Genomic DNA, 25,598 nt, shown 5'->3' on the forward strand with positions numbered 1-25,598 from the left:
CTCTGTGGCTGTGGCTGTCGTGAGGACATGGTCTGCAGTTCATGCCAGCCCCATGTGGTCCTGCACACAGCAGGCACTGTGTCCACCAGAGCTGCGGGGAGCCCTTCCTGGGTTTTGTAAAGAATGTGCTTGGAGGGGCTGTGGGGCAGCCATTTATAGGGTTCAGGATGTCGGAAAGTGCCGGTGAGCTGCAGGGTCGGGTGGCTGTAGGGTATGGCTCTGGAAGTTTGGATCAGGTAAGATTGGGAGAGGCTCTCCTCCATGCCATGATGTGATGGCTTCTTCCCACATAAGCAAGATGAGAGGGTGATTAGGGCTTGGCAAGTTCATGGTTTTGTTGTATGGTTAGAGACAGAACTTGACTTGTTTTGTGGAAAATGGAACTGCTGGGAATCTGGAAACTTCTCTGGCAGGCTAGTGGTTTTGGAATGTGACAGCATCTGGGACAAGGTAGCCACCCGGTGTCCTGTGGATGTGAGGCCTCTGGCTGAATAGGGGAGCTGAGTGGTGACACAAGGGTTGACTCAGGCCTCAGTTCCCTATCTGTGAAATGGGTGGAGCAGGTGAGGGCCTGGCTGTGGGACCCAGGGGTTTAGGGGATACACCACCAAGCCTCTGAGCTGCTAAAGGTGTCCAGGCAGGCTTTGCAGATTTGGCCTTGGAAGTTAGGGCTGCTTTGACAGCTCTTTTTCCTCTTGGAAATGGACTTTCCAGTTGCTGAGTGATGTGGTGGGATGAGATGAAGCCTGCGTGTTTCTGGAGGCACAGTGAGCCCCACACAACGTCTGGCTCCACAGGGCTCCCTGATCACCCCACCTTTTGCTCAGCTGGAGCCCTCGAAGCTCCATGCTCATTGTAAATGGAGGCTGATCAGCACATTTAAACAGGTGGGCAGCAGAGCCCTGTCCCCAGCAAGGGGCCTCAGCTGAGTGGGGGTCTGTGGTCAGGTGAAGGATCCCCTAGGCCTGTGAACAAGGCTTTTTCCTCCATGCTGTGTCCAGGGTACCTATGGGGGCCTTTGATACTGTGGACCCATTCTAGGTGCAGCCGTCAGAGGTGTTGTGCAGATAAGACGTGGTTTGAGATACCAGGCGGCGGCAGCCTCCCAGAGGCTCCCCATGACCCTGGTGGGGTTTGTCCCTGAGGGCCGCTGGGGTCTGATGTCGTCATGGTGTGCTCTCACTGCGTTTGCATTGGCCGGGCCCTGAGTGGGTGGAGGTGAGGTCGGTGCAGTCCTTCCTGCAGGTGTTCACAGCCATGAGGCTGGGACTTGGGGGATGCAGAGCTGTGGGGCTTAGAAGGTGCGCCCAGAGGTCCCTGGACACATGTGTGTATGGGTGCCAGCATACAGACATTCTTCTTTTTTTTTTTTTTTTTTTTTTACATTCTTCTTAACATTTAGATTTAAACAGCTGTGTTGTAAGGAAAGAGAAAAAAATTCAGTGTCCGTGGCCCTCGCACAAGTGCAAAATTGGCATCACCCACCATCCCACCTTGGAGCTGGGCCCCCCACACACCCACTGTCCACTGTACTCCCACAAAGTCAGAACATCTTGGGTCCTTGGGGTATTTCTTGCAAAGCAGAATTTCTGGTTCCCAAGGATCTCAGAAGAGACTGAGCTGAGTGATCAGGAGTCCTGAACAGGTACGTCGGGTCCTCTCTGAGCCGGCTTTGCTCCCAGCTGCTTGCCAGCAGCCCTGAGGCTCCTCTCTCTTATCCTTCTAGATGGACATGGCCAAATGCCAAATTTTTCAGTATTATTGTATGGTTCAAAACCCCAAAAGGATGAAAAATTGCCAGTGCAAGGTCCCTTGAACTCCAGTTCTCGCTCTACTCATCATTATTTCTGATGGAATCTTCGAGAATTCTTTATGCATGTGTGTAACTCAACATAGATTCTTGTGTTTTCCATTTTTTACCCAAATTGTTAATTTTTTTTTTGGTAAATATATAATACATCTTAAGTTGAAATTATGGGTAAAGGAGAAAAAATTAAAATCACCCTTAATCTGCCTGCATGCCAGATACCCCCAAACCTCATGCTTTTTAACACACTAGTTTGTACTGTTTTACATCTGCTTTTTTAAAAAAACTGGAATGTTTTGAGAATCTTCCAAGGTCAACAAAGATGGAGAAGTTGAAATTAAAAGCAGTCTTATTGAAATTGATGGCCCCATTTCTTTGCATTCAGCTTGACAGATGCTAAGTTGGGCCTTTTTAAAAAAAATATATATAAAAAGAGTTTGTGATTTTGAAAGCAAATATTTGTTACAGAAAAATTACAAACACCAGACTAAAGGAAAAAGCCATAAGCCCACCTTCTAGATGAGTCACTTTGTCTGTGCTTATTGTTTTATATGGATGGTCAACATGCATGTACAGTCATATATTTTGCTTATTTTACTCAGCCTATGTGAGTCTATCATGTCCTTAAAAATTCAGAGTAAGCTTGGTTTTAAACTCTCTTGTGCTTAGAATGGATGGGCAGTTCTCACCGTAACACGTTGCTGGTACCTGCCAGATGATTGGCACCTGCCCAGCTGTCCCCAGGCAGCCGTCTTTAGTGAAGAGAATCACTGTGCTGACTGATGCTCTGCTTGACTAGGGACATGGGGGCCTTTCTAGGCTTTTACAATTTACGAAGGTCTGTGGTGACCCCAAGTTTTTGTCTGCTCTGGATTATCTGGGCCTGTAGCCAGGAGGGATATGCTCAGACTTCTGCCTCCTCAAAGAGAGGCATCTCCATCATTTCTGGCACAGACCCTGTCTTCTGGGAAGCAGTGGTTTCCCAGCTCTGTGATCAGGGGATGGCGCTATAAACTGATCCACCGTAGAATTGGGAGGGTATGGGGAGGGCGGATTTGGGGAAACTTCTATCAGTAAAGCAGAATCCTGTTTGAATCCTGGATTCTAGAACCAATGGCAAGGAGCATGGGGGCAGGGCCCGTCCTGGCTTGTGGATGGGGGAGGAGGTGTGGGACTCTGAGAGAGGCCCAGGGGTCTCCGGGGCCCAGTGACCACTGACCCTGCGTCTTCTGCTCCCGGGTGCAGGTACCCCCGAGTTCATGGCACCAGAGATGTACGAGGAGCACTACGATGAGTCTGTGGACGTGTACGCCTTCGGGATGTGCATGTTGGAGATGGCCACCTCAGAGTACCCCTACTCAGAGTGCCAGAATGCCGCCCAGATCTACAGGAAGGTCACCTGTGTGAGTCCACCGGCCACTGTGATGGGCTGGCTGTGCGCCCCACGTTGAGCTCTGTGTGCTTTGTAAAATCCTCACAGGAGCCATGTGAGGAAGGGAAGGAAGCCGTTTTACAGACAGAGAATTAGAGGACGAGTAGGGGGTCTCCTAGCTTCTGTGGAGTAGCAGCAGTTGTAACGTGGGCTGTGGGTGGACCCTGGAGCCTTCACTAGGGCCTCAGGCAGTGCTGCGGGCTGGAGCACCAAAGGAGCCTCTCCAGGAGGCCCAGGCCACCTGTGCATAGAGACCCTCCTCTGTGCCACCTGGAGGCTGCTGGCCCTCCCACCTTCTGGCACGTCCCTAGACTTTGATCAGATGGTTTCAGCTCTGAAAACACCATCCTGTCCTCCCCCTGTGGCTGTCCTGCTGGGTGGGGAATGCAGCAGGAGCATCCAGCCCAGGGCAGCTGGGGCTGTGCCTTTTCTGGGCCCTGGTGCCTCACTGTCCATCTGTACCTGCAGGTACCAGGCCCCACCACCCAAGTGCTGGCTGCCTCTCCCCAACCCCAGCCCCCACCTCCCTGTAGCCTCCTCACTTCTGCAGAAGCATGAGGTGCCATGGCTCTTGGAACCCTAGAGCACCTGCCCTTATCCCGGCCTCTACTTTGAGCCCTCCCCGCAGGTCACAGCTTGTTTCTGTCCTTTAAGTCTTCATTTTCAGTTATCTATCAGCCATTTTTTTCACTCTAAGCGCCTCCTGTGTGCTGCTGAGGGTGCAAGGTATGAAGAGAGAATCCTTGGTTAGTGGCGCTAGTGGGTGTGGGTCAGATACCCGCAGAGGTGTGCTGCTCCCCCAGAGGTGCTGACCAGAGAGGTGACCCATCGGCCATGGGCAGGTCCTCCAGGGGGACAGGGAGGGACTCAAGGGAGATTAGGGCTTCATTGCCAGGTCTTGGAGGAGCGCTGGGGCCCAGGGTGCAGATGGAGCTGCTGCTGACCTTGGTCCTGGTTGTGTGTGTGGATGGGGTGGTGGTCCCTCTGCTGGGCTTGGGGAGACAGGGACTGAGACTCCTGGGCACATACTCCTTAGCCACCTGGGTTCTTTCAGCAGCACCTCTGCCCCCCATTTAGGCCCTGGGAAACAGGACACTGGTCAGGGTCCCAAGGCTCCTATGTGGACCCATGTTGGTTTGAGTAAAGCAAGGCCCTACCTACCCTGCCTCCTTGAGGAAATCTGATGAAAGGTGCATTCCCTGATCCTTGGTGTTTCCTCTGTTTGCCATGACACCCTCGTGCTCTGGGTCCTCTGGGCCCTCACGCCATACCCACACGCTGGTCCAGCCTCCAGCATCTGCTCCAGTCCTTGCAGGGTCTTGGTTCCCTTTGTTCTCAGCTGCCCCAACTCTGTGCTTCTGAGCCCAGAGATGTGAACCCCTTCAACCTTGTTCTGGCACATTCTGCCACAGCCTTCCAGAGATTTAAATGATGCTGTATGTGCACCCTTACCAGTATTTATAGTTTCTCAGACCACTGGTTCCCACCCCTGTTAGGACTGTGGCCTTTCTTTCTGGCATAATTAAATTTCTTTTTCTGTTGGCTTCAGTGGAGTAACACGGGGGTCTCATGTTCAAGGAGGACCCCTTGCCCACTTTTAAAGCCAAGGGCTGTGTCTGTTACTGCACAAACTCCCCTACATGTCAGACACAGCATGACCCATTGGTTATGGCCAGCTGTCCTAGGCAGGAGTTTGCTGGGCACTTTGGGGCCTCACCTGCACTCCCAGGGTGCACCTCCCCTCTCCCCCATCCCTCTCTGTGGGAAAATGTATGCTTCAAAAAAAAAAAAAGCCAGGACGAGACCTTTGAAGACAGTCTTTTTGAAAGAGGAAGAACATGATGGTTGAGCCCTCACTCTGTTCCAAATCTTCAAAGGCCAGGATCCCCTCCACCCAAACCCCTCCCTGGGTAGATTGCAAATAAGCCCTGCCATCCAGCCCCTGCTTCTCTTGGAATCCCATCTGCTTGTGGGATCGGAACTCTGCTCCCCCCATGCCTCTGGCTGCACACCCCTGGTACCCGCTGGCTTTCTGGTCCGCTTTAGTACACGGCCACCTCCTGCTCCTGCTGCCTGAAGGTCATCTGATCTGGCCGCCGGCTGTGGACCTTCCTGGTGCAGATGCTTGTCTGCAACCCGCTCCAGCCACTAGGCCTTGGAAGTCAGCCCCGCCTGTGACCACAGTGTGGCCAGAGTCTCTGGTGGCCCTTGGCCAGCAACAGTGACCACAGAGTGACTTCTGCATCCTCCAGGGAGGTATGACAAGAAAGGCCAGCTCTTTAGGGTTCCTTGTCCAGCCTCTGAGACCCTCTGGGCAGCTGGCCTGGGAGGTCCTGCCTGGCTGGTGTGTGGCCTTGGGTAGGTGTGCCTTCCCCCACACCCACCTCCTCTGTGCAGTAAGAGTGCAAATGCTCCCTTGTGCGGAGCTGGATTGGGTAGAGCGAGCATCCTTCATGTCTGTTCCGAGTTTCCCGAGTCTTTCTCATCCTCAGACCTCACTACTCCCAGTAACCCTTCAGTGGGGCCTTACAATGAAATGATGCCCCTGCCCTCCAACCCCAAACAAGCCTCTTGCACTTCCCATTTTCTCTTCTACTGGGGTGAGTGTGAAGTGAGCAAGAAACAGATCCCAATTCGATGTCAGGTGACTCTGCTCATGTCATCTTCAGGGCATCAAGCCAGCCAGCTTTGAGAAAGTGCACGATCCTGAAATCAAGGAGATTATTGGGGAGTGTATCTGCAAAAACAAGGAGGAAAGGTGAGTTCCCAGGCAGCGCTGGATCTGGGCTGTTGCTCTGCCTGAAATCACATCCCAAGAGAAGGCGAGAGTTGGGAGACAGGCCACTTCAGGCCACAGGCATACTGGGTTCCAACAAGCCCACTGGGCAGTTGGAGGGCAGCCCCTACCTGACTTCTGCTGCCTGGAACACACTCCCTGGCTCTGGGTACTGTCCTAGAGTCCCCATCCCCTTTACTGGCTGCTTCTCGCCCACCCAGCCTGGAGTGTGGGGGCTGCTGGGGCCTCATTCTGCCCTTGTTGCTTTTTTTCTGTGTTGTCCCTGGCAAGCCTATCCCTCCCCCTGGTCTGGAGGACACCCCCATGCCAGGGTTCCCATCGAGCCTCATCCTGCCCCGCTCTCTCAACTCCAGGCTATGTCTTTCATGCACGTGTTGTCTGACCCATTTCAAAGTCCCACATTCAAGTCAGAGCCCTCCAGATGCCCCCAGACCAGCTCCCTCCTCAGATCAAGGCCCTTCCTTCCTCAGCTGGGTATGTGTTCTGAGCCTTCCTCCTTCCTTCCTCCTTTCCTCCCCCCTCTCTCTTTCCTCTTTCCCTCCCTCTCCCTCCTCTCTGCTCCTTCCTCTCTCTGTCTCTCCTTTGTTTTCTCCCTCCTTACTCTCTCTTCCCTACTCCTTCATACCTTCCTTCCTTCCCTCCCATCAACCCTCTATTCCTCCTCCTTCCTCCCATCTCCTCCCCCCGCTTCCTCCTCCCCTGCTCTCTTATCCTGCCCATTCCCCACCTTCCCCATTCCTCCGTGTCTCCCCTTAATACCTCTTCCTCATGGCAACCCACTCCAGTATTCTTGCCTGGAGAATCCCAGGGACAGAGGAGCCTAGAGGGCTGCCGTCCATAGGGTCGCACAGAGTCGGACTCGACTGAAGTGACTTAGCAGCAGCAGCAGGACCCCCTCGTATCCCCTCTCTGCCCTTGCACAGCCAGCTCATGCCTCTTCCCCCATGTTACTGTGCCCAATGCTGACCACTGTCCTTTCTGTCATCTTTCGTGTAGGGGCCTGTCCTGATCTCTCAGGCCTGTCCTGATCTCCTGAGTCTTCTCTTTTGCCCTCTGCATGTTATGTTTCTTAAAGAGAAAATACTAAAAACCTGTGAACTATAGCTCACATCAGAAAAGTACAGAAACCACCTCCCAGACCAGGACAGAGCCCCCAGGGGCTGTGCCGTCTGTGCCCCTAGGGGCCCTAACTTCTGGGCTTCCCCGGGGTCCCCACAGGCATTTGTCAGCCTGTGTGAGGGTTGCTCACCCTCCCCTCCCCTTTTCATGCATGGAGCTATCCAGGTGGCATGGTTCCACTGCCCATGGGATGTGTTGCCCTCAGTAGAATCGGTGATGGGCCACTGGATCTCAGAGCCCACGGGGACCACAGACAGGAAGCTGGGAGGAAGCCAGGCCCTGGACAGCACTGGGATCTGTTTGTGCCAGAGATCAGAAACTGGGCAAGCATTTAGGGATGTGGATTTAGGCGGCAGAGTGGTTAGCAGGGCAACACGCCACCCTACCCCCCTTCCTGTCCTTGGGAACCTCCAAAATTATCCCTGCTTCTTGGAGGCCAGGGTCCCTCGGGTAGTGAACTGGGGAGTTTGGGGCTTGCCTCGTCCAGGTCCAGTTCAGTTTTACCTGGATCCACGGATCCTATGAGAGCTCCCCAGCATCTCAGCAGGCTTTGTCTGGACAATGCAGAGCCTGATTTACAAATTCTTTTCTGAATTACCCACATCTCTTAATACTGGAGGTTTCTTTTATAATGAGAGGAAAAAAAGGTCTTATGTAGGATGTAGTTAGATGTGTTCAAGTAGCAGATTTTTCCTCTTCCCCTGAGAGTTAGGGAATGCAGAGGTACTGTTTTGTGCTGCCCTCGGGGGCAGAAATGCCCAGTGAGTGGTATGGTCAGAGGACTTTCCAGGGGGAGCTGGGCAGGTACAGGGCCCTCTCAGCTAGTGTGTCTGTGCCCTGCCTGACAGCTGCCTCCTTCCCAGGTATGAGATCAAGGACCTGCTCAGCCACGCCTTCTTCGCGGAGGACACAGGTGTGAGGGTGGAGCTGGCCGAGGAGGACCATGGCAGGAAGTCCACCATTGCCCTGCGGCTCTGGGTTGAGGACCCTAAGAAACTGAAGGGCAAGCCCAAGGACAACGGGGCCATAGAGTTCACTTTCGACCTGGAGAGGGAGACGCCAGATGACGTGGCACAGGAAATGGTAATGTGTGCTTGTTTCTTGGCAAATCTCGGTGTGTGCCTTGCAAGTGTGTGGTTTCCACAAGATTAGAATGAAGTCAGAAAAGGAGCATGGTCTCTCAGTGGGTGTGCAGTTTTGGGAACAAGGATCCCCATTTGTTGAGTGCAGCTGTGAAGGACAACACAGGTCAGAATCAGTGCTGCACAGTAGGATATCATCTTGGAAATGGTGCAGTGAGAGGATATTGTGGACCAGTGCAGAGATGTCCCTGGGGACTTGCGCATGTTAGGAAGAGCCCTGTTTTGAACAGATTCTTGCTAACTTTGTGCAGATGTAGGCCTTTGAGTTTTGATCTTTATTTCACTTTGTTTCTGAGGGGCATTGTGGTCTGAAGAGCCTGGCGAATGTAGAAGTATAGAGACGCTTCATATCACAGGGGGAAAGAAGAGAAATAAATTAGACACTAACTTTTAGTAGAAAATCTGAGCAAAAGTAAAAATCTACGTGCTTATTGCAGTAGAGTGAGTACTTGGCTGCACCTGTCATAACCACAGAAGTGCATGTCCTTTTTTGAATCTTTTTTAAAAAATAATGTGTCATTGAAAATAGCACATCTTTCAGAAATGCAGTAAGTCACAAAGGTATGGCTGATGTTTTCTTTACAAGTGGATTCCCTGAACCCCAGTAGGTGTTTTTTTTTAATCAATAAAATGTATTTTTAAAAATTGAAGTATGGTTGATTTACAATGTTCAGGTGTACAGCGAAGTGATTCAATTATATATGTTTATGTATTTTTATGTATATGTGTATATATACTTTTTTAGATTTTTTAATATAGGTTTTTACAACATATTGAATATACTTTTCTGTGCTATATAGTAGGTCCTATTGTTTACCTGTTTTGTGTATAGTAGTGTGTATCTGTTAATCCCAAACTCCTAATTTATCCTTCCTCTCCATTACTCTTTGGTGACTGCAGATTTGTTTTCTGTGTCTGTGAGTCTATTTCTGTTTTGTGAATAAGTTCATTTGTATCATTAAGATTCCACATATAGTGATATTATATGATATTTATATCTCTCTTTACTTCACAGTATGATAACATCTCGGTCCATCCATGTTGCTGCAATTGACATCACTTCATTCTTTTCTATGACTGAGTAATATTCCCTGGGAGCTCAGTTGGTAAAGAAGCCGCCCGTAGTGCAGGAGACCCTGGTTTGATTCCTAGGTTGGGATGATCCACTGGAGAAAGGAAAGGCTACCCACTCCAGAAGAATTCCATTGACTGTATAGTCCATGGGGTCACAAAGAGTTGGACATGACTGAGTGACTTTCACCTTCACTTTCAATATTCCTTTTATTTAAGTAATGTTCCTTTATGTATACAATATCACATCTTCTTTGTCCATTCACCTGTCCATGGACATTTAGGTTGTTTCCATGTCTTGACTATTGTAAATAGTGCGCTGTGAACACTGGGGTGCATGTATTTTTTTCAAAATAGAGTTCTTGTCTTTTCCAGTTATATACCTAGGAGTGGGATTGCTGGATCATATTGTAACTATTTCTTAAGCAACTTCCATACTGTTCTCCGAACTGGCTGCATCAATTTACATTCCCCCCAACAGTGTAGGAGGGTTCCCTTTTCTCCACATTCTTGCCAACATTTATTATTTGTAGACTTTTGAAGATGACCATTCTGACAAGTGTGAGGGGATACCTCGTTGTAGTTTTGATTTGCCATTCTTGAATAATTAGCAGTGTTGAGCATCTTTTCCTGTACCTGCTAGCCACCTGTATGTCTTCTTTGGACAGGTGTCAGTTAGGTCTTCTGTGCATTTTTTTGATTGGGCTATATATATATACATATATATATATGTATATATCAGTTCAGTTCAGTCACTCAGTCGTGTCCAACTCTTTACGACTCCATGGACTGCAGCATGCCAGGCTTCCCTGTCCATCACCAGCTCTCGGAGTTTACTCAAACTCACATCCATTGAGTCGATGATGCCATCTAACCATCTCATCCTCTGTCGTCCCCTTCTCCTCCTGCCTTCAATCTTTCCCAGCATCAGGGTCTTTTCCAGTGAGTCAGTTCTTTGCATCAGGTGGCGAAAGTATTGAAGTTTCAGCTTCAGCATCACTCCTTCCAGTGAAAATTTGGCTTTACATATATATATATAATTTCCAAAATATGCAAACAGTTCATATAGCGTCCCTCTCTCTCTCTCTCTCTCTCTCTCTATATATATATATATATATGTATATGTGTATATATATATATAGAACATATATATATACTGTCCCGGTGTTAAGAGGAGGGGAGGCAGGCCAAGGGCTGGGACAGCCCTGCTTGGTTGGAGATGAGGTAGGTCCCTGGACGGCCTTGAGGGCTTGTGTCTGTCAATGTGCAGGCACCTCAGAAAGCACAGGTGATGAACAGTGTTCTCATTCCCTCGTGAACACTACATAGCGGCGATATGAGAGTGGCAGGGGACACAGATTCATGTGGTGGCATGTCCTGGAGGCACCTGGGACCTAGACAGCTGGAGCCATCTGTGTCTCAGCTACGCCCGGTACATCCTGCAGCTTTGGCTCCATTCTTGGTTTGTTCCAGACACTCTTCAGTTATAGGACGGCGGTGCCCAAACGTGGCCTGGACCCCTTCCCAGGACCTTCCCATATACTAGAACATATATATATATATATGTTCTAGTTATATATATATATATATAGAGAGAGAGAGAGAGAGAGAGAGTGAAGCTATATGAATATGTTTGCATATTTTGGAAATTAATCTGTTTTCAGTTGTATCATTTGCAAATGTTTTACTTCATTCTGTAGGTTTTTTGTTTTGTTTTGTTTATAGTTTCCTTTGCTATGCAAAGACTTTTTTTTAATTAAAAAAAATTTTTTTATTATTATTTTTACTTTACAATATTGTATTGGTTTTGCCATACATCAACATGCATCCGCCACAGGTGTACACGTGTTCCCCATCCTGAACCCTCCTCCCTCCTCCCTCCCCATACCATCCCTCTGGGTCATCCCAGTGCACCAGCCCCGAGCTTCCTGTATCCTGCATCAAAGACTTTTAAACTTAATTAGGTCCTGTTTATTTTTGCCTTTGTTTTCATTACTCTAGAAGACAGATCCAAAAAAATATTACTGCAATTTTTGTCAAAGAGTGTTCTTCCTGTATTTTCCTCTATTTTATAGTAGCTAGTCTTACACTGAGGTCTTCAATCCATTTTGAGTTTATTTTTGTATGTGATGTTATAGGATGTTCTAATTTCATCCTTTTACGTGTAGCTGTCCAGTTTTCCCAGTACCACATATTGTCTTTTGTCCAACGTATATTCCTGCCTCTTTGGCGGGTAGATTAATTGACCATAAGTGTATGGGTTTATCTGGGGGCTTTCTGTCTTATTCCATTGGTCTATATTTCTGTTTTCATGCCAGTACCATACTATTTTGATAATTGTAGCTTTGTAGTATAGTCACAAATCAGGGAGAATGATTCCTCTAACTGTTCTTCTTTCTGAAGATTATTTTGGCTATTTGGGGTCTTTTGTGGTTCCATACAAATTGTAAAAATTATTTTGTTCTAGTTCTAGTTTGTTTTGTTCTATTTTGTTCAGTGTTAATAAGGCCACTGGTAGTTTGGTAGGGAAGGACCCTGGTATGGCCCTGGAAGGTGGGCTACAAGAGGTAGAGGGGAGACTGCCTGCACAGGCTCTTGTGGGCAGCATATCTTTGGGACCAGCCTGTGCTGACCACTGTACCATGGAACTCTGGTCAGATGAGGAAGCTGAGGCTGGCCATGCCGTGTAAGGTGTGGGAGTCATAAACCAAGGGGGCCCCGGGGGACTGGGCACATGTCAGGTGAGGGGTCCATGGAGCTTGGTTTGGGGGTTGCAGCAGGTTGGTGCATGACAGGAGTGGGAGGTGCATGGCCACCCAGGACCCTGCCCTGCCCTTGACAGCAGCCTGTGCCTCTGCTGGCATGTGTGGAGGGTATGACGTCCTGCTGATGGCATGGTGCCCGTGTCAGGACTCCTTCCCAGCTGCTGGCCACATTCCTGGACTTAGAAACAGGCACCTCTGCTATAATCAGATTTAATAGAATTATTTAGCTCTGTGGCTTCCCGGAGTATCTTTCTATGACCTTGCATAGTGCTGTTGAATTGCTGCATATTTGCTGAGAGTTGCATTGAGTTAATTACCAGCTTATCTATTTTAGTATAGTAGTTTGTATCTGTTAATCCCTAGACCTAATTTGCCCCTCCCCCTCCCTTTCTCCTTTGGTAACCATAGTTTCTTTTTCATGTCTGTGAGTCTATTCTGTTTTATATATATCAATAGATTAATTATATTTTAGATTCCACATTAAAAAAGTTAAAAAAAAAAAAAAGAGTTACCATCCCATCAGTCCTATGAATTCAGGACCTTTTTTTCCCCCATACTGTGACATTGGTCCCTCCATGTTTTCTGCTGAAGTTTAAAGCATAGACATAAGTAGCAATCAAGGTCGTGTGTAGGCTGGTATCCTGTGAGCTGAGATTCATGAGGGTGAGTTGCATTTGGCGAGCATCCTGGAGGGACCGTGGAGATTGGGAGTACCTGGCCTGCAGCTCTAGCTGTTCCGGTGTTAAGAGGAGGGGGAGGCAGGCCGGGGGCTGGGACAGCCCTGCTTGGAGATGAGGTAGGTCCCTGGACGGCCTTGAGGGCTGGTGTCTGTCAACGTGCCAGCACCTCAGAAAGCACAGGTGATGAACAGCATTCTCATTCCCCCGTGAACACTACATCGCGGTGGTATGAGAATGGCAGGGGACACAGACTCACGTGGTGGCATGTCCTGGAGGCACCGGACCCAGACAGCTGGAGCCATCTGTGTCTCAGCTACGCCAGGTATGTCCTGCACCTCTGGCTCCATTCTTGGTTTGTTCCAGACACTCTTCAATTATAGGATGGCAGTGCCCAAACGTGGCCTGGACCCCTTCCAGGACCTGCCTACCTTCCTGAGAGGACTCATCCCTCATATGGCTCAACATAGAGGATGCCCATGGCCCCCAGGCCCTTGGGTACACGCCTGTGCCTATAGCTGGGGCCTTGTCTTTACCAAGTCTCTAGCACCTGCCTGGACTCATGGGCAGAAGGCGTCTCTGAGAGTTCACAGCACAGGCCTTGGGCCCGGCTTCTCCCCCTTTCCTCTCCTGTGTTTCCCTTTAAAAGCACTTTTTCATGGGCGCACCCTCCATGCTGTATGGCATCCATGCAGAGGGCGGCACATCATTGTGTTCAGTTAAGGAATAATAATAACCAACACATACCCAGCACTCTGTTAAGAAACAGAATGAACCCAGAGCCCTGGGTGCCTGTGATGAGCTGAACGTGGCCGCATTTGCCCATTGGGGTCTTCCTCCTGTGTGAATGGCCCGGTTGTTACTGGTTGCAACTCCTGTCTCCTGGCTGGGCCTTGTAGGTCAGTGGTAGTGCTGCAGCCCTTGGTGAGGATCTAACTCCCCTTCTTTCCCTTTCCCTCCTCTCCCCTCCCCACACATCTGTAAACACCAGACCCAAAACTGGGGTCTGAGGCTCTCCTCCCTGGGGTAGCTGCCTGAGCCTTTCGTGGGCTATCCCTGGAGACAGACTGAGCTGGGGAGACTTCCAGAGCTCACACCCTCCTGGCAGCTCTGCTGGGTGGTCACTTGCTGATAGCTTTAACCCAACACAGTTTTAGGACCTGGTCCCCATTCTGGGCTGCCCTGTTGTTAACGCCTGAGATTAGCGAGCGTTAAGTTTTGAAGATGATGAGGCTGCCTTCCTGAGGCTGCTGGGGGTGGGAGGAGGCCGATGGGATAGCTTTCTCTCCTCCCTCTACCATCAACTTCCAGCAGGTCCTGTGGGGAGCAGGGGAGGCGGGGGGCACTGGGGGTGGGTAGAGGATGCAGTGAGGTGGCCCACGTGGATATGGATCAGAACAAAGAAGCCCCCATGGCCGAGAGAAGGGTGAGTTCTTTAGGGACCTGGGCTGGCTTTGATCTGGAAGTGACCCCTTGTGTAGACCCCCAAGGGTGGGAGGGGAGGGGCCTTGGAGCCTAGCCCAGGGCTCTTTTGTCAGTGGTACCAGCCCTTCCACCTTCACAGCCTCCAGATAACAGGATGCCCCAGTGTGGCCAAATTCTCTCCTGATTGGGAAAAAATAGAAGGAACACTTTGGAGATGATCACTGGGTGGTGACTGTGAAAATGGAGACGTAAGGAAAAATGGGTCATGGGCAGAAAATAGAAATGGCAGGCAGGTGCATCTGTGGGATGCCGCCTTTTCAGCGGCCTCTGGTCAGGTCGGCCACGCGGGTAGCACTGAGGGTGGGCGCGGAACCTGCTCGGCCTCTTCAGCGAGTCCCGGCCATGGGCACAGCCCTGCTCACACCTCCACCGTCCTGGGCTGAGCCTGGTGGGAGCCTCAGGGTGGACGTCTGCACAGTTCATTCTGTCCAGTGGAGTTGTCTTCTGACAGGGGTCTTTTGAAGTAATCACAAACTTAGAGGGAAGTTGCAAATGCAGGACAGGTCTGTTCAAGATGACTTTAGTTAGTTAGTTAGTGTTCGTCGCTCAGTTGTGCCCGACTCTTTGCGACCCCATGGACTGCAGCCCATCAGGCTCCTCTGTCCATAAGATTTTCCAGGCAAGGATACTGGAGTGGGGTGCCATTTCCTTCTCCAGGGGATCTTCCCAATCCAGGGATCGAACCTGGGTCTCCTGCACTGCAGGCAGATTCTTTACCGTCTGAGCACCCTGAATATATCCGTGTCTGTTTCCCACAGATGGGGACTTTGCTCACAGCTGCCTCAGCTGTCAGAATCCCAAGAGTAGCCCTGCCCACCAAGGGTCTGGAGCTGTCTAGTGATGCCTCATGGCAAGAGTGGCTTCACGGGAGAGTGATCCACAGGAGGGAAAGAAATAAAGGGAGAAACAGAGAGACAGACTGAGAGAGAGAGAGAGACGGAGGCAGAGAGACAGATGGAGAAAAAGAAAGACGGACACAGACAGAGCGGCGCAGAGAGACAGAGGCCAAGAGGGCTGAGAGGCAGAGAGACAAGCTGCATGTATGTGGCAGTCCTTTGTGTAACCTCATATTGGCAGCAAACCAAGCACTTCTGCCCCCACAGATCAGTTCTGTTTGTCCTGTGTGCATTTGTGGACATGTCCTTCAAACCATCATGGTGTCACTTTATTTTAGTGCTCAGAGTGCCCCAGATTCAGCCAGTAGGAGGCCTTGGACGCTGGCTTCCGTGTTGTCCTGCTGTCTGTCGTCTTCCCAGCATGTCCTCGATTTCAGGCACAGTGAGATGTCCGACTCCCCCGCCCTTTCCCCGCAAGCCTGAACCTGCCGTCTCATGGGGAGTCCTGCACTGTCACGTCAGCCGGGCTCCACTTGGCTGTCACTGCCCCAGGCCCACTCCGTGGGTGGTGCAGAAGCACGCACTACACCGTGTGTTGTATGTGCTCAGATCTACATCTGGTGTGTTTATGTCTATTGCACTTTGAAAACTGTGAGTTCACACCATTCCCATCCAGCGCCACAGGGTCTGTTCTTTTGTTTTCTCTCTTTTCACGTGGGGAATCCCAAAGTGATGGGGAGGAGCCTGGCTGCCGCTGTTTCGTGGTTTTGCCACAGGTATTCTCAGAGGGCACTGTGATGTTTCCTTGAGATTGTTGACTCCTTTACGGATGCTCTCAAATGTTCTGTTGGGTGAATTGGGTTCAGAGTTTTGCTAGGCATGGGTACACACCTTCTTGGTCTCTTGTTACTAAAAGTACCTCTTTTCTCCAGCCTCCTTGGTTTCTCGGAGAGTGCCCAGGACGACACTGAGGACAGTGTCGGCTGAGGCTCCTTGGACCTGTCCCTGAGCACACAGATGCAGCCCGGACCTCCTTCCTGCCCTTGGCCAGCCTGAGGGAGGGAAAGCCCTGAGGAAAGCCCTGAGGCCCAGCCGGTGGGAGTCTGCCCTGTGTTCTGGCCCTGCCAGAGGCAGATTGGGATCTCCCTTCCCCTCACACACCTGGCCCTTGGCCTCCATCGGCTGTGTTGCCACAGACCCAGGAGCTGGATTATTGTAGGTTTAGATGGGCAGTCTCCCCGTGGATCTACAGTCAGTGGTGGGAGGACGTTCACTTCTGGGATGATGAGAGTGTCCATGACAGGGATGAGCTTGGTAAACGTGGTTATGAGGGTGAGGGACCCTAGGAGGGGACCTAGGGCAGAGACTCCTCAGGCAGGAGGTAGCAGTGCAGATGGCAGGGTCCCCTGGAAGTGGGGCGTGCAGCTGGAGCTGGTCCCAGTAATGACATGGAGATTTCCTTTGCAGATTGAGTCAGGATTTTTCCATGAGAGTGACGTGAAGATTGTGGCCAAGTCCATCCGTGACCGTGTGGCATTGATCCAGTGGCGGCGAAAGAGGATCTGGCCAGCGCTGCAGCCCCAGGAGCAGCGGGAGCTCGGCAGCCCTGACAAGGCCAGGGGCCCACCCACGCCCCTGCAGGTCCAGGTGACCTACCACTCGCAGGCCGGGCTGCCAGAGTCCGAGGAGCCCGAGGCCGACCAGCACCTCCTCACCCCTGCGCTGCCGGCCAGCGCCACCTCCCTGGCCTGTGAGTGCTGCCTCTCCAGGCGCCCCCTCCTCCTGCACCACCCGTCCCTCTAACCCACCTGTGGGTATGAATGATTGGTGTGGGCAAGCATTTCTCCAGGGAGGGATTCCCCTGGGAGGCATCCCCATGTGGCAAAGAGATCTGTGACCAGAGGCTCCCTGAAGTCTGGCTTCCCAGGGCAGACTCAGAACTGAGCCATCGGGGCTGGAGCTGACTCAGTTCAGCTACTTATCCCCTCTGGAGGCTCTCAGCCCAGCCTCACAGGGCACCTGAGGGCTATACCTCCGCCCTGGATTCCCTGACCGGTGGAGGCATCAGAGCCGCATGCTGTGGTTCTGAGGCTGCCAGGGGCTACAGCCTCCAGTCATGCTGTGGTCTTGGTTGTGAGTTTTCCTGCTTGGATTATCCATCCCCAAGGTTACCTCCCTTCTTGTGCCCTTTAGTATGTTTCCCAGGGAATGTCACCGATGGATTGGTGAGAATTACTTTATACCTGGCTTCATCTCAGACCACTGGAAGGGAGAATCCAGTGTCTTCTTTAAGTCTGAGTAGAAATTCTGCCTTTACCCTCAGTATCTTCAAAATTCAGCTGTGAGCCACGGATGGAGAATGTAGCCTTTTCTGTCTGTTCTGTGAATAAGCATGGAGAGCTGAGCTGCCCTCCCAGGCCACTATTTTAGGTGTTTTTGTGTGGAAAGACCAAAATAGTCTGTTTATTTAATAGTTACATCCTTTCTTTAGCAGTAGAATAGCTAAACGTTCTTCAAAGTAGGCTGTTTAAATTCAAACCAGCTGCTGGCCATCACTTTAAGACAAGTTGCCAACTGTTTACTTGTCTCCTCCCTGCTCAAGTTTGCTTTGGAGAATAGAGTCATTACATCATTACTACATTTTCTGATAAACCAAAAAATTAATTCACAAGTATAAACTTTCTGTAGGAAAAAGCTTTCCACACCTGGCATACCACTACATACTTTGAGAACATAATTTTTGGTTGAACAATTTTTAGGACAGGAATTAAGAAATCTCCTTTTGTTAAACTTTGCAGAGATACAGTCTGGGACCTAGAATAAGCTGTGCTGTGGTAAGATGTCATGATACAGGCTTGACCTGCTGCATAGACATGAATCGACAGATGAGTTTATAGTGGATGTTGTGTCTGCACACGGATCCGCTTCCTGACTAAAAATGAGGAATGTGCTTCATGTCATGGCCGTAGTTTTCAAAAACATTTTTACCCATTTATTGTATTGGGTTGGCCTAAAGGTTTGCTTGGGTTTTTCCAGGACATTGCACAGAAAAGCCCAAAGTTTATGGCCAACCCAATCTTGTTTTTTAAAGTAGATAATATAGTCACACTGTATACAATTTAGAAAATCCAAGAGGATATACAGCAAAAGCCAGTTAATTTTCTTCCCTGGAGGTCACTGATGTTAAATGTCTTTTAACTTTCACTTCCAGGGATTACACCTTCCAGACATCCTCTGGACACATGCACGTGTAGCGTGCACACACGCACCGACACTCCCTGTAATCCTCAGTCCAGCGTCCTGCGCATGCTCTTCTGCACCTTGCTGTGGGTCAGAGCAGAAAGCCTGTGCTCAGCTATCCCTCTGGCCGCAGTGCCTGTGGTCGGCTGGACCACTCTGGCTTCATAAAGATGAACTAGTGGGGACACCAAGCAGCACACAGATCACTGTAGAGGACCTGGTCTTAGGTAGCAAGATGGGCACACAGGCTTTCATTTATCAGAAGGTGCAGCGAGTATCAGATAACTTCCCACTGTGCGGTCTGTAAGCTACCCACCACAGTCCAGATCAAGCTCAAGCCAGCGTCAGTGACTGTGAGAACACAACTTTTCAATAGCTTAGAAATGATTTTTTAAAGTAATTTTTATTATACAAATAAACACATTCACTTAGAAATGTAAAATGTCACTAATATGGTTAAAATCACCCTACTTGAAATTGGTCTCGCTCACTCTCGTGCACTTTCTCCGTCTCATCTTTCTTTCATGTGCCCACACTCCCCATTTAGCATATGCACACACCTGGCCTCTGTTTCTGTCTCTCTCTCTAAGTAACGATGACTGCTGGCCACCTCATCAGAAATCAGAGCCACATGTTTCATTGGTTTTTCACAATCAAACCTCACTATTTGTAAGTCTTCCTGGGTCAAAATAAGTTCTGCTTAGCTCTCGGGAAAAATTATTTTGTTGCAAAGCCAACAAGCGTTCTCTTGTACTTTATTTGTTTAAAGTGAAAATTGAAAGTTAAAATCCACACCAAAAGGTGTCCTGTAGAAGTAGCTTAGTGTTCATGGATGGCAAATCCTAATGTTTACGTAGCTTTTGGAATCTGGAGGCAGTAAAACAAAAACGCCACTTCAAACGGGTTTTGCTCTTCATTCTTGCCCGGCACGACCATGCAGGTGCCCTCTCCTCCCAGGCATGTCTTGGTGAGACCAGCCTGTGGCCACGGTGGTCCTGTCTGTGCCACCTTGTACAGGCAGCTCCTTCCACCCAGGCTGGGCTTGACAGGCCAGTCGAGGCTTACCTTGGGTGAGGCTGGCCTCTTGGGAGGCTTTTTTGAGGCTGCAGAGCCTTTGGGTCCTCCGCTCATGGCCTCCCTGTGGGGCACAGGCCTTGTCAGCCCCATTTTCCAGCCGCTTTAGACCTGAGCCTGTGAACTGAGGGGTTAGATTTGGACCTAAGTCTTCCTAATTCAGGGTCTTTGCTGTGGTGAATGGAGGTGGTCAGGGCCCTCTCCCTCTATAAAACACAGCTGGTAATTATTTCCTCCACATGACTGCAGCTTTTCCTAACTTGGACATTCGATCTTCTACCTTTGAAGAGCTGAAAGCGCCCACTTTCAGGGCCAGGGCAGGTGGCAGGTGAGGTCCCTATCTGTAAGCTGGTGGAGGTGGCCGGCCTGCCTACAGAGGATGGTGTGAGTTGCCCACCTGGGATCTGTGGTAGTCCATCGTGAGAACCAACAGGTGTCAGGCAGTGTGGGGTACAGGCTCCCAGGGCCATTTCCGGGTGGTGCAGTTATAGCCTCTGTATAGGCGATTGTTTAAAATGATGCACATTTATTATGTTTGTGATCTGGAAATGCAATCAAGTCTTGTTTTACAGAAGAAAACACACGGACAAGCTGTCCCACGTTTGCGTTCCCTGGGACTTGTGCGACGTGCTGTGGGGGTGATGTTTGGAGGTGCCTGCTTTGACCCGTGCTTTTTTCCTCCCTCCCCAGCGGACAGCACGTTCGACAGTGGCCAGGGCTCCACGGTGTATTCAGACTCGCAGAGTAGCCAGCAGAGTGTTGTGCTGGGGTCGCTGGCAGACGGAGCACCACCCCCCTCCCAGTGTGTGTGCAGCCCCCCTGTGAGCGTGAGTGATGGGCCCGTCCTGCCACATAGCCTGCCCTCCCTGGGGGCCTACCAGCAGCCTGCCACGGTGAGTCAGCCCAACCCTTCTGGCCAGTGTTCCGGTCCACACGGCCTAGAGTCTGTGATGGTTCATTCAGTCTGTGCTGGCCTGTTGTCAGTTCGGAACCATGCAAAAGTGGTCCTGCAGGAGGTCCATCCTTGCTGGAAACTGCAGGGCTGCAGGCTGGAGCAGCCTGTGATGTACCCTCAAAGACCTGCTAGATGAGAAAATCCTGAAAACAGAGCCTAGTGACACCTGTACATACAAAGCTGCGATAAAGCTGGTGAGGTCCTGCCCTATATGCTGGACCTGAAAAGTAACTTCTGACTGTTGCAAAGGCGATGGAAAAGCATCATTTATAGCACTGAAATCTTTGACTTTGTCTCAGTGTCCAGCTTCACTGAGAGAGTGTTAAGTACCTCCCGGCATTTCTCCTCTGCTTACTATACAGCCGTTAAAAGTTAGAGGTATGGAAACAACCAAATCATAGGAAATGTTTTTAGTGATGTTTCAGAAGTGGGATTGAAAGGGCCTCATGCTTATGCCTGTGGAAAAATTTGTAAGATATGGAAAACCTAAGGCTGTTAGATGAGATGGAAATTGCTAGATGAGGTGTTAATATAAATAAATAAATAATAAATTTCATTTATTGTTTTATTTTGATTTTTTTCTAATGCCGAAGAAAGCAGAACAATTGCTTGTCTCCCAGTCCCCAATCAGTCAGTCCCAGAGAAGTTGCCCTTGAGCCGGGCTGCGGAGAGGGGTCCACAGGGAGATTTAGATGCTCCTCAGGCCCAGGAGCCTCTGCCCGAGGAGCCTCTCCTGCCGGGTCCTCGGTTACCGCGGCGCCCAGACGCGCTCTCACTTCCTCGCTTTTGCGTGTCCTTTCGATCATGTGCTCTCGCACTGTGGCTGCCTTTTGGGGCTCCCTGAGTGCCAGGTGCCAGCCTTTCCAGCCATCTCTGTCTCTCTTCCCTCCCCTCCTGTCTGCTCAGGCTCAGAAAAGTCCCCTTGGAAAAACAGCTGAAGCATTTGCCTCTGCTAACCGGAGCCCAGGATTCATTTCCAATTTGCATTTTGCAATTTGACCTGTTCCACAAAATTAAGTGAAATATGATTTTACAGCAAGAAGAGTTCACTGCTCAGAGCAGTGGTTCTTGGCTTTAGGTTGCCCATGCCGGGGCTGAGCCAGACAGGTCCACAGGCCCTCATCCCCTCTAGGGCAGGTCACACAGTGTGTTCTTTACCCGGGTCTCTGCAGTGCTGCGTGTTTCCTGGGTTTGGCTCACAGGCCAGGATGCCCGAGCACAGGGAAGTCGGGGGCCAGGCCAGGAAGCACCTGACATTGGCTGGGGTGCTCTCTCCCATCTCTTGCTGATGCATGCAGAAACACCTTGGACAGAAGGGGTCCCCCGGGTGCACCGAGGGTTCCTGGGGAGTGTTGCCATGGTAATGTGCCCCTAGGACCCAGGGAAGGAAGGGCACAGCCGGTGGAGTCAGGAATACAAGCTGCTTCTCTGAGGCTTCCGGGCTGCCTGAGCGCCTGACTCCCACTGGGCCAGAGACTGCGGCTCTGGGAACATGTGCACAGGTGACTCATTCTGCCCTGTGGCTTCAAGTAAATGCAAAGGAGAGATTCCATCCTACCCCACGCTGCTTTTCATACAGCATTTACTGTGAAAGATGAAGTGAGTGATAATGGTTTTGGAAATGATGGTCACCTGTTTCATCTAGAAAACCTCAAGTGAGAGAAGCTTCTGATGTCAATGTGTTCTCAGCTTCAGAAGTCATCTCTGTGTTTTTTTCCATAGCTCTCACCTGCTCGCACCCCCAGTATTTTGAAGTAAATTCTAGACAGAAAGATATTTTGCCCCCAAGATATTTCCGTCTATATCTCTGCAGGATCAAGACTCTGAAAACAAAACCCAGTACCATTATTGTACCTAAAAAGGAGCAAGTTAGCAGCATCAAGCATCCAGTGCTCATATTTCTGACTCTTTCCCATTCCGTGTCTATGCTTTACCTGGTGCTGAAGGCTCACATCTGTGGCCTCGTTTCTCTTCTGATGGCGAGTCATGGGAGACTCGCAGCTCTGCAGAACACCCTTCTCTTCGGCTCTGTCCCGCTTTTTATCCCCATGTTTCCATATTCTGTTCGTGAATATATCTGCATGTGCACCTTTTATTCAGCTCTATAAATGAGAGATGTGTGCATGTTTATCTTTCCCTCAGTTAATGCCATCACAAGCATTTTCCAAGATTCCACAAATCTCTTGGTTGCATGATACTCTGTGGAATTGAAATTCTAGCACATTCCCTGGTTGGGAGGTTCTGGGGCCATCACATCTTGCTTCTGTTGAATCCTGTTCCTAGGAAAGTGTCCCTGGCAGGATGGCAGACATAGGGAATGAGAGGTGGGTCCCTGAAGATGGTGAGTGTGTGCTTGGTGGCGGGCCTTACGGCAGCTGCTGAGCGTGGCTCTGTGTGTTCTCTGCAGCCTGGCCTGTCGGTGGGCTCTGTCCCACCCCCCGCCCACCCTCCGCTCCCACAGCAGCCTTTCCCAGAGCCAGCCATGAGCTTCGCCCCTGTACTGCCACCGCCCAGTGCCCCTGTGCCGACAGGCCCTGGCCAGCCCACAGCCCCCGCCCACCAGGTGAGTGCTGGCTACCCTCCTTATGGGTACCATGGGTGTCTTGGTCTCCCCAGGCCCTGCCTGTCCATCTTGGCTGGCCTGAGCCCAGGGCCTGTGAACCTCCTGGCAGGTCCAGGCCCCCTGTGCTCCTTCTCTGAAGTTTCCCAGGGCCTGGGGTGTGGATGGAAGTGGGGATGGGTGTCTTGTGTCTGTGGAGCTCAGGGTTACACATTATTTGGAAGGCCCTCATTCCACAGAGTGGTCCTCTCAGATCTGTGTGTCCTGGGCTCCAGGCTGGATGTTTGAACATGTGTCACTGTGGGTATGTGTGCATGTGTGTTGTGTCTAAGTATATATCTCAGGAGGACATCGATCTAAGAGGAGCCCCTCTCTCTTTCTAGCCTTCTCTCCTGGCCCAGCCGGTACCCTTGCCGCAGGTCCTGGCCCCACAACCCGTGGGCCCTCTGCAGCCAGCGCCCTCCCACCTGCCTCCGTACCTGGCTCCAACCTCCCAGGTGGTGGCCCCTGCTCAGCTGAAGCCCCTCCAGATGCCTCCAGTGCCCCTGCAGCCACTAGCTCAAATCCCCCCGCAGGTACCTCTCTGTCCCCTGCTCTCCAGCCTGGCCTGCTCCCCCAGCCTGGTTGGCCAGTCCTTGTCCTCAGGGCATGTGGGTGCCTCAGGAAACACTCCCTGGTGACAAGACAGCTGGGCTGGTGTGTTCTGCCTTTGACTTCTGCCCCAGATGCATCCAAGATTGGGAAAGGTTTAGTCCAGAGTTAGGCCAGAAGAGCCAGGATGGAGCTGTGAGCACAAAGCTTGGGTCACTGTTTTCCATGGAGCTACCCGAGGCTGTGTGGACCATGGATTCTTGGGATCCAGTAGACAGCTGAGCAGCTTGCCAGCTGCAGAGATTGGACTGTCTTTGGGGGAGCGTCATGTGACCAGTATCATGTGATAGCACGTGGTTGATACTTGGGTGCTCTTGCTCAGGCTAATGCTTTCGGTGGTCATGCATGTTTCTAGTGAATCTTGACTGCAGGATGGCTTTCATTTCATGGGTCCCATTGTTGCGTGTTGACAGGGCTGGGATGGGAAGTGCTTCTTTGTAGGGAGGATGTGAGTGTTCCTACGGTTTGCAAGCACCCCTCACAAGGTGCTTTCATGTCAGCTGTTGCCTGTCACCTGCCTTGTCCTCATCACTCCTACATTGGAGTCACTTTCAGCATCTAGTTAATCCAACACCTTGCTCCCAGTGGTTGTGGCATTTAGTAGCTTTTCAAATACGCAGAGGTCAATTTGCATATTTTCTGTCTTATAATTGCACAAAGGTACATGTTGTGTGATGCTCAGGTGTCTATAACCAGAAAGGCTTTAGTTTAGAACTGTCAGAGAATCGGCTGAAATGTTTCAAGTGCTAAATCCACGAGATGTCTCCAGGATAGAAGACCAGACACGGAAGGTTCTGAAACTTTGCTGTTGCGACATGCTGCTCTCTCTCAGGCTGCATGGCACAGGGGCATTCAGCCAGCAAGGAGAGGCTGGAAGATTTGCTTGTTCTGAGATAACTTATCAAAGAATTTGGTCTCATTGTGAATTTACACAGATTGGAGGGAATCAGCCAAAGTAATTTCAGATATTTGGAGCCAGTCTGGTAGCTTGGACAGTCCTGGTACTTCTGAATGAGAACATGCCAAAGCTGGGTATCTGATGGTCACTATTATGACCCCCAGTATCCTTACAGTAACCAAGAAGAGTGGTCCAGCCTGAGACTCTGAGGTGGTGCTAAATGGGGGCCATCTTGAAGGTCGTGTCTATATCCCACACCCTTCTAAGGCCTCCTGTCTTTCCTTCTGTTTGAGTGTTGTATACACTTGGTTTTGTTTAAATTGGGTTTATGTTTTGGTTCCCTTCCACAGCAGCTACACGAAAAGTGTCTTGGGGGCAGAAGCTGGGGGTGATGTGGCCCCTCTCACCAGTGCAGGGTGCTGCCGGCAGGGCCCAGTCCTGACGTGCTTGTTCTCTTTCAGATGCCTCCACTTCCTGTTGTCCCCCCCATCGCTCCACTGGCCACAGTTGACAGCCTCCCCACAGCCCTTCCTGACCTGCCAGCCACCAGTGGGCCCACCGTGCCTCCCCCCTCTCAGTATTTCTCTCCAGCTGTCATCTTGCCAAGCCTCCCACTCAATGCCACCACCGCTCCCCTGCCTGCGTCGCCGGCTCTGCCTCTGCAGACGGTCAAGCTGCCTCACCCTGCTGGGACACCGCTGGCCGTGCCGTGCCGGACCATCGTGCCAAATGTGGCGGCCACTGCCACCGCCATCCCTCTGCTGGCTGTGGCCCCACAGGGCGTGGCCGCCCTGTCCATTCACCCCACTGTGGCCCAGCTCCCAGCACAGCCCGTGTACCCAGCGGCCTTTCCGCAGATGGTACCCAGCGACGTCCCGCCTTCTCCCCTCCACACAGCGCAGACTGTGCCGGCTGCCGCTCCCCAGCCGACACCCACCGTGCTGCCACAGCCCCACCAGCCAAGTGTTGCCCGCCTCCCGGAGCAGGCTGCTCCGGCTGCCAGTGCTGGAAGCCAGGTAACCCACCTGCTGGCCAGGGCCCACCCTTGAGGCGCTGGGAGACCCCTTAGCACATAAGGGGCTCACACAT

General features: G+C 51.0%; 1 protein-coding gene across 7 annotated transcripts in view; it reads left to right on the top strand.

The window, feature by feature from the left end:
• WNK2 (WNK lysine deficient protein kinase 2) overlaps positions 1 to 25,598 on the top strand; it is a 142,535-nt gene that overhangs the window by 45,519 nt on the left and 71,418 nt on the right. For all 7 annotated transcript variants that reach the window (XM_055579077.1, XM_055579076.1, XM_055579078.1 and 4 more), the window contains exons 5-12: positions 3,053 to 3,210; positions 5,909 to 5,997; positions 8,019 to 8,238; positions 16,599 to 16,881; positions 20,136 to 20,338; positions 22,808 to 22,963; positions 23,344 to 23,535; positions 24,971 to 25,525. In XM_055579077.1, the coding sequence (XP_055435052.1) occupies positions 3,053 to 3,210; positions 5,909 to 5,997; positions 8,019 to 8,238; positions 16,599 to 16,881; positions 20,136 to 20,338; positions 22,808 to 22,963; positions 23,344 to 23,535; positions 24,971 to 25,525 (1,856 nt within the window). The remainder of the gene's footprint in view (positions 1 to 3,052; positions 3,211 to 5,908; positions 5,998 to 8,018; positions 8,239 to 16,598; positions 16,882 to 20,135; positions 20,339 to 22,807; positions 22,964 to 23,343; positions 23,536 to 24,970; positions 25,526 to 25,598) is intronic.

Source organism: Bubalus kerabau, chromosome 4 (assembly GCF_029407905.1).
Source record: "Bubalus kerabau isolate K-KA32 ecotype Philippines breed swamp buffalo chromosome 4, PCC_UOA_SB_1v2, whole genome shotgun sequence".
NCBI lineage: Eukaryota > Metazoa > Chordata > Mammalia > Artiodactyla > Bovidae > Bubalus > Bubalus kerabau.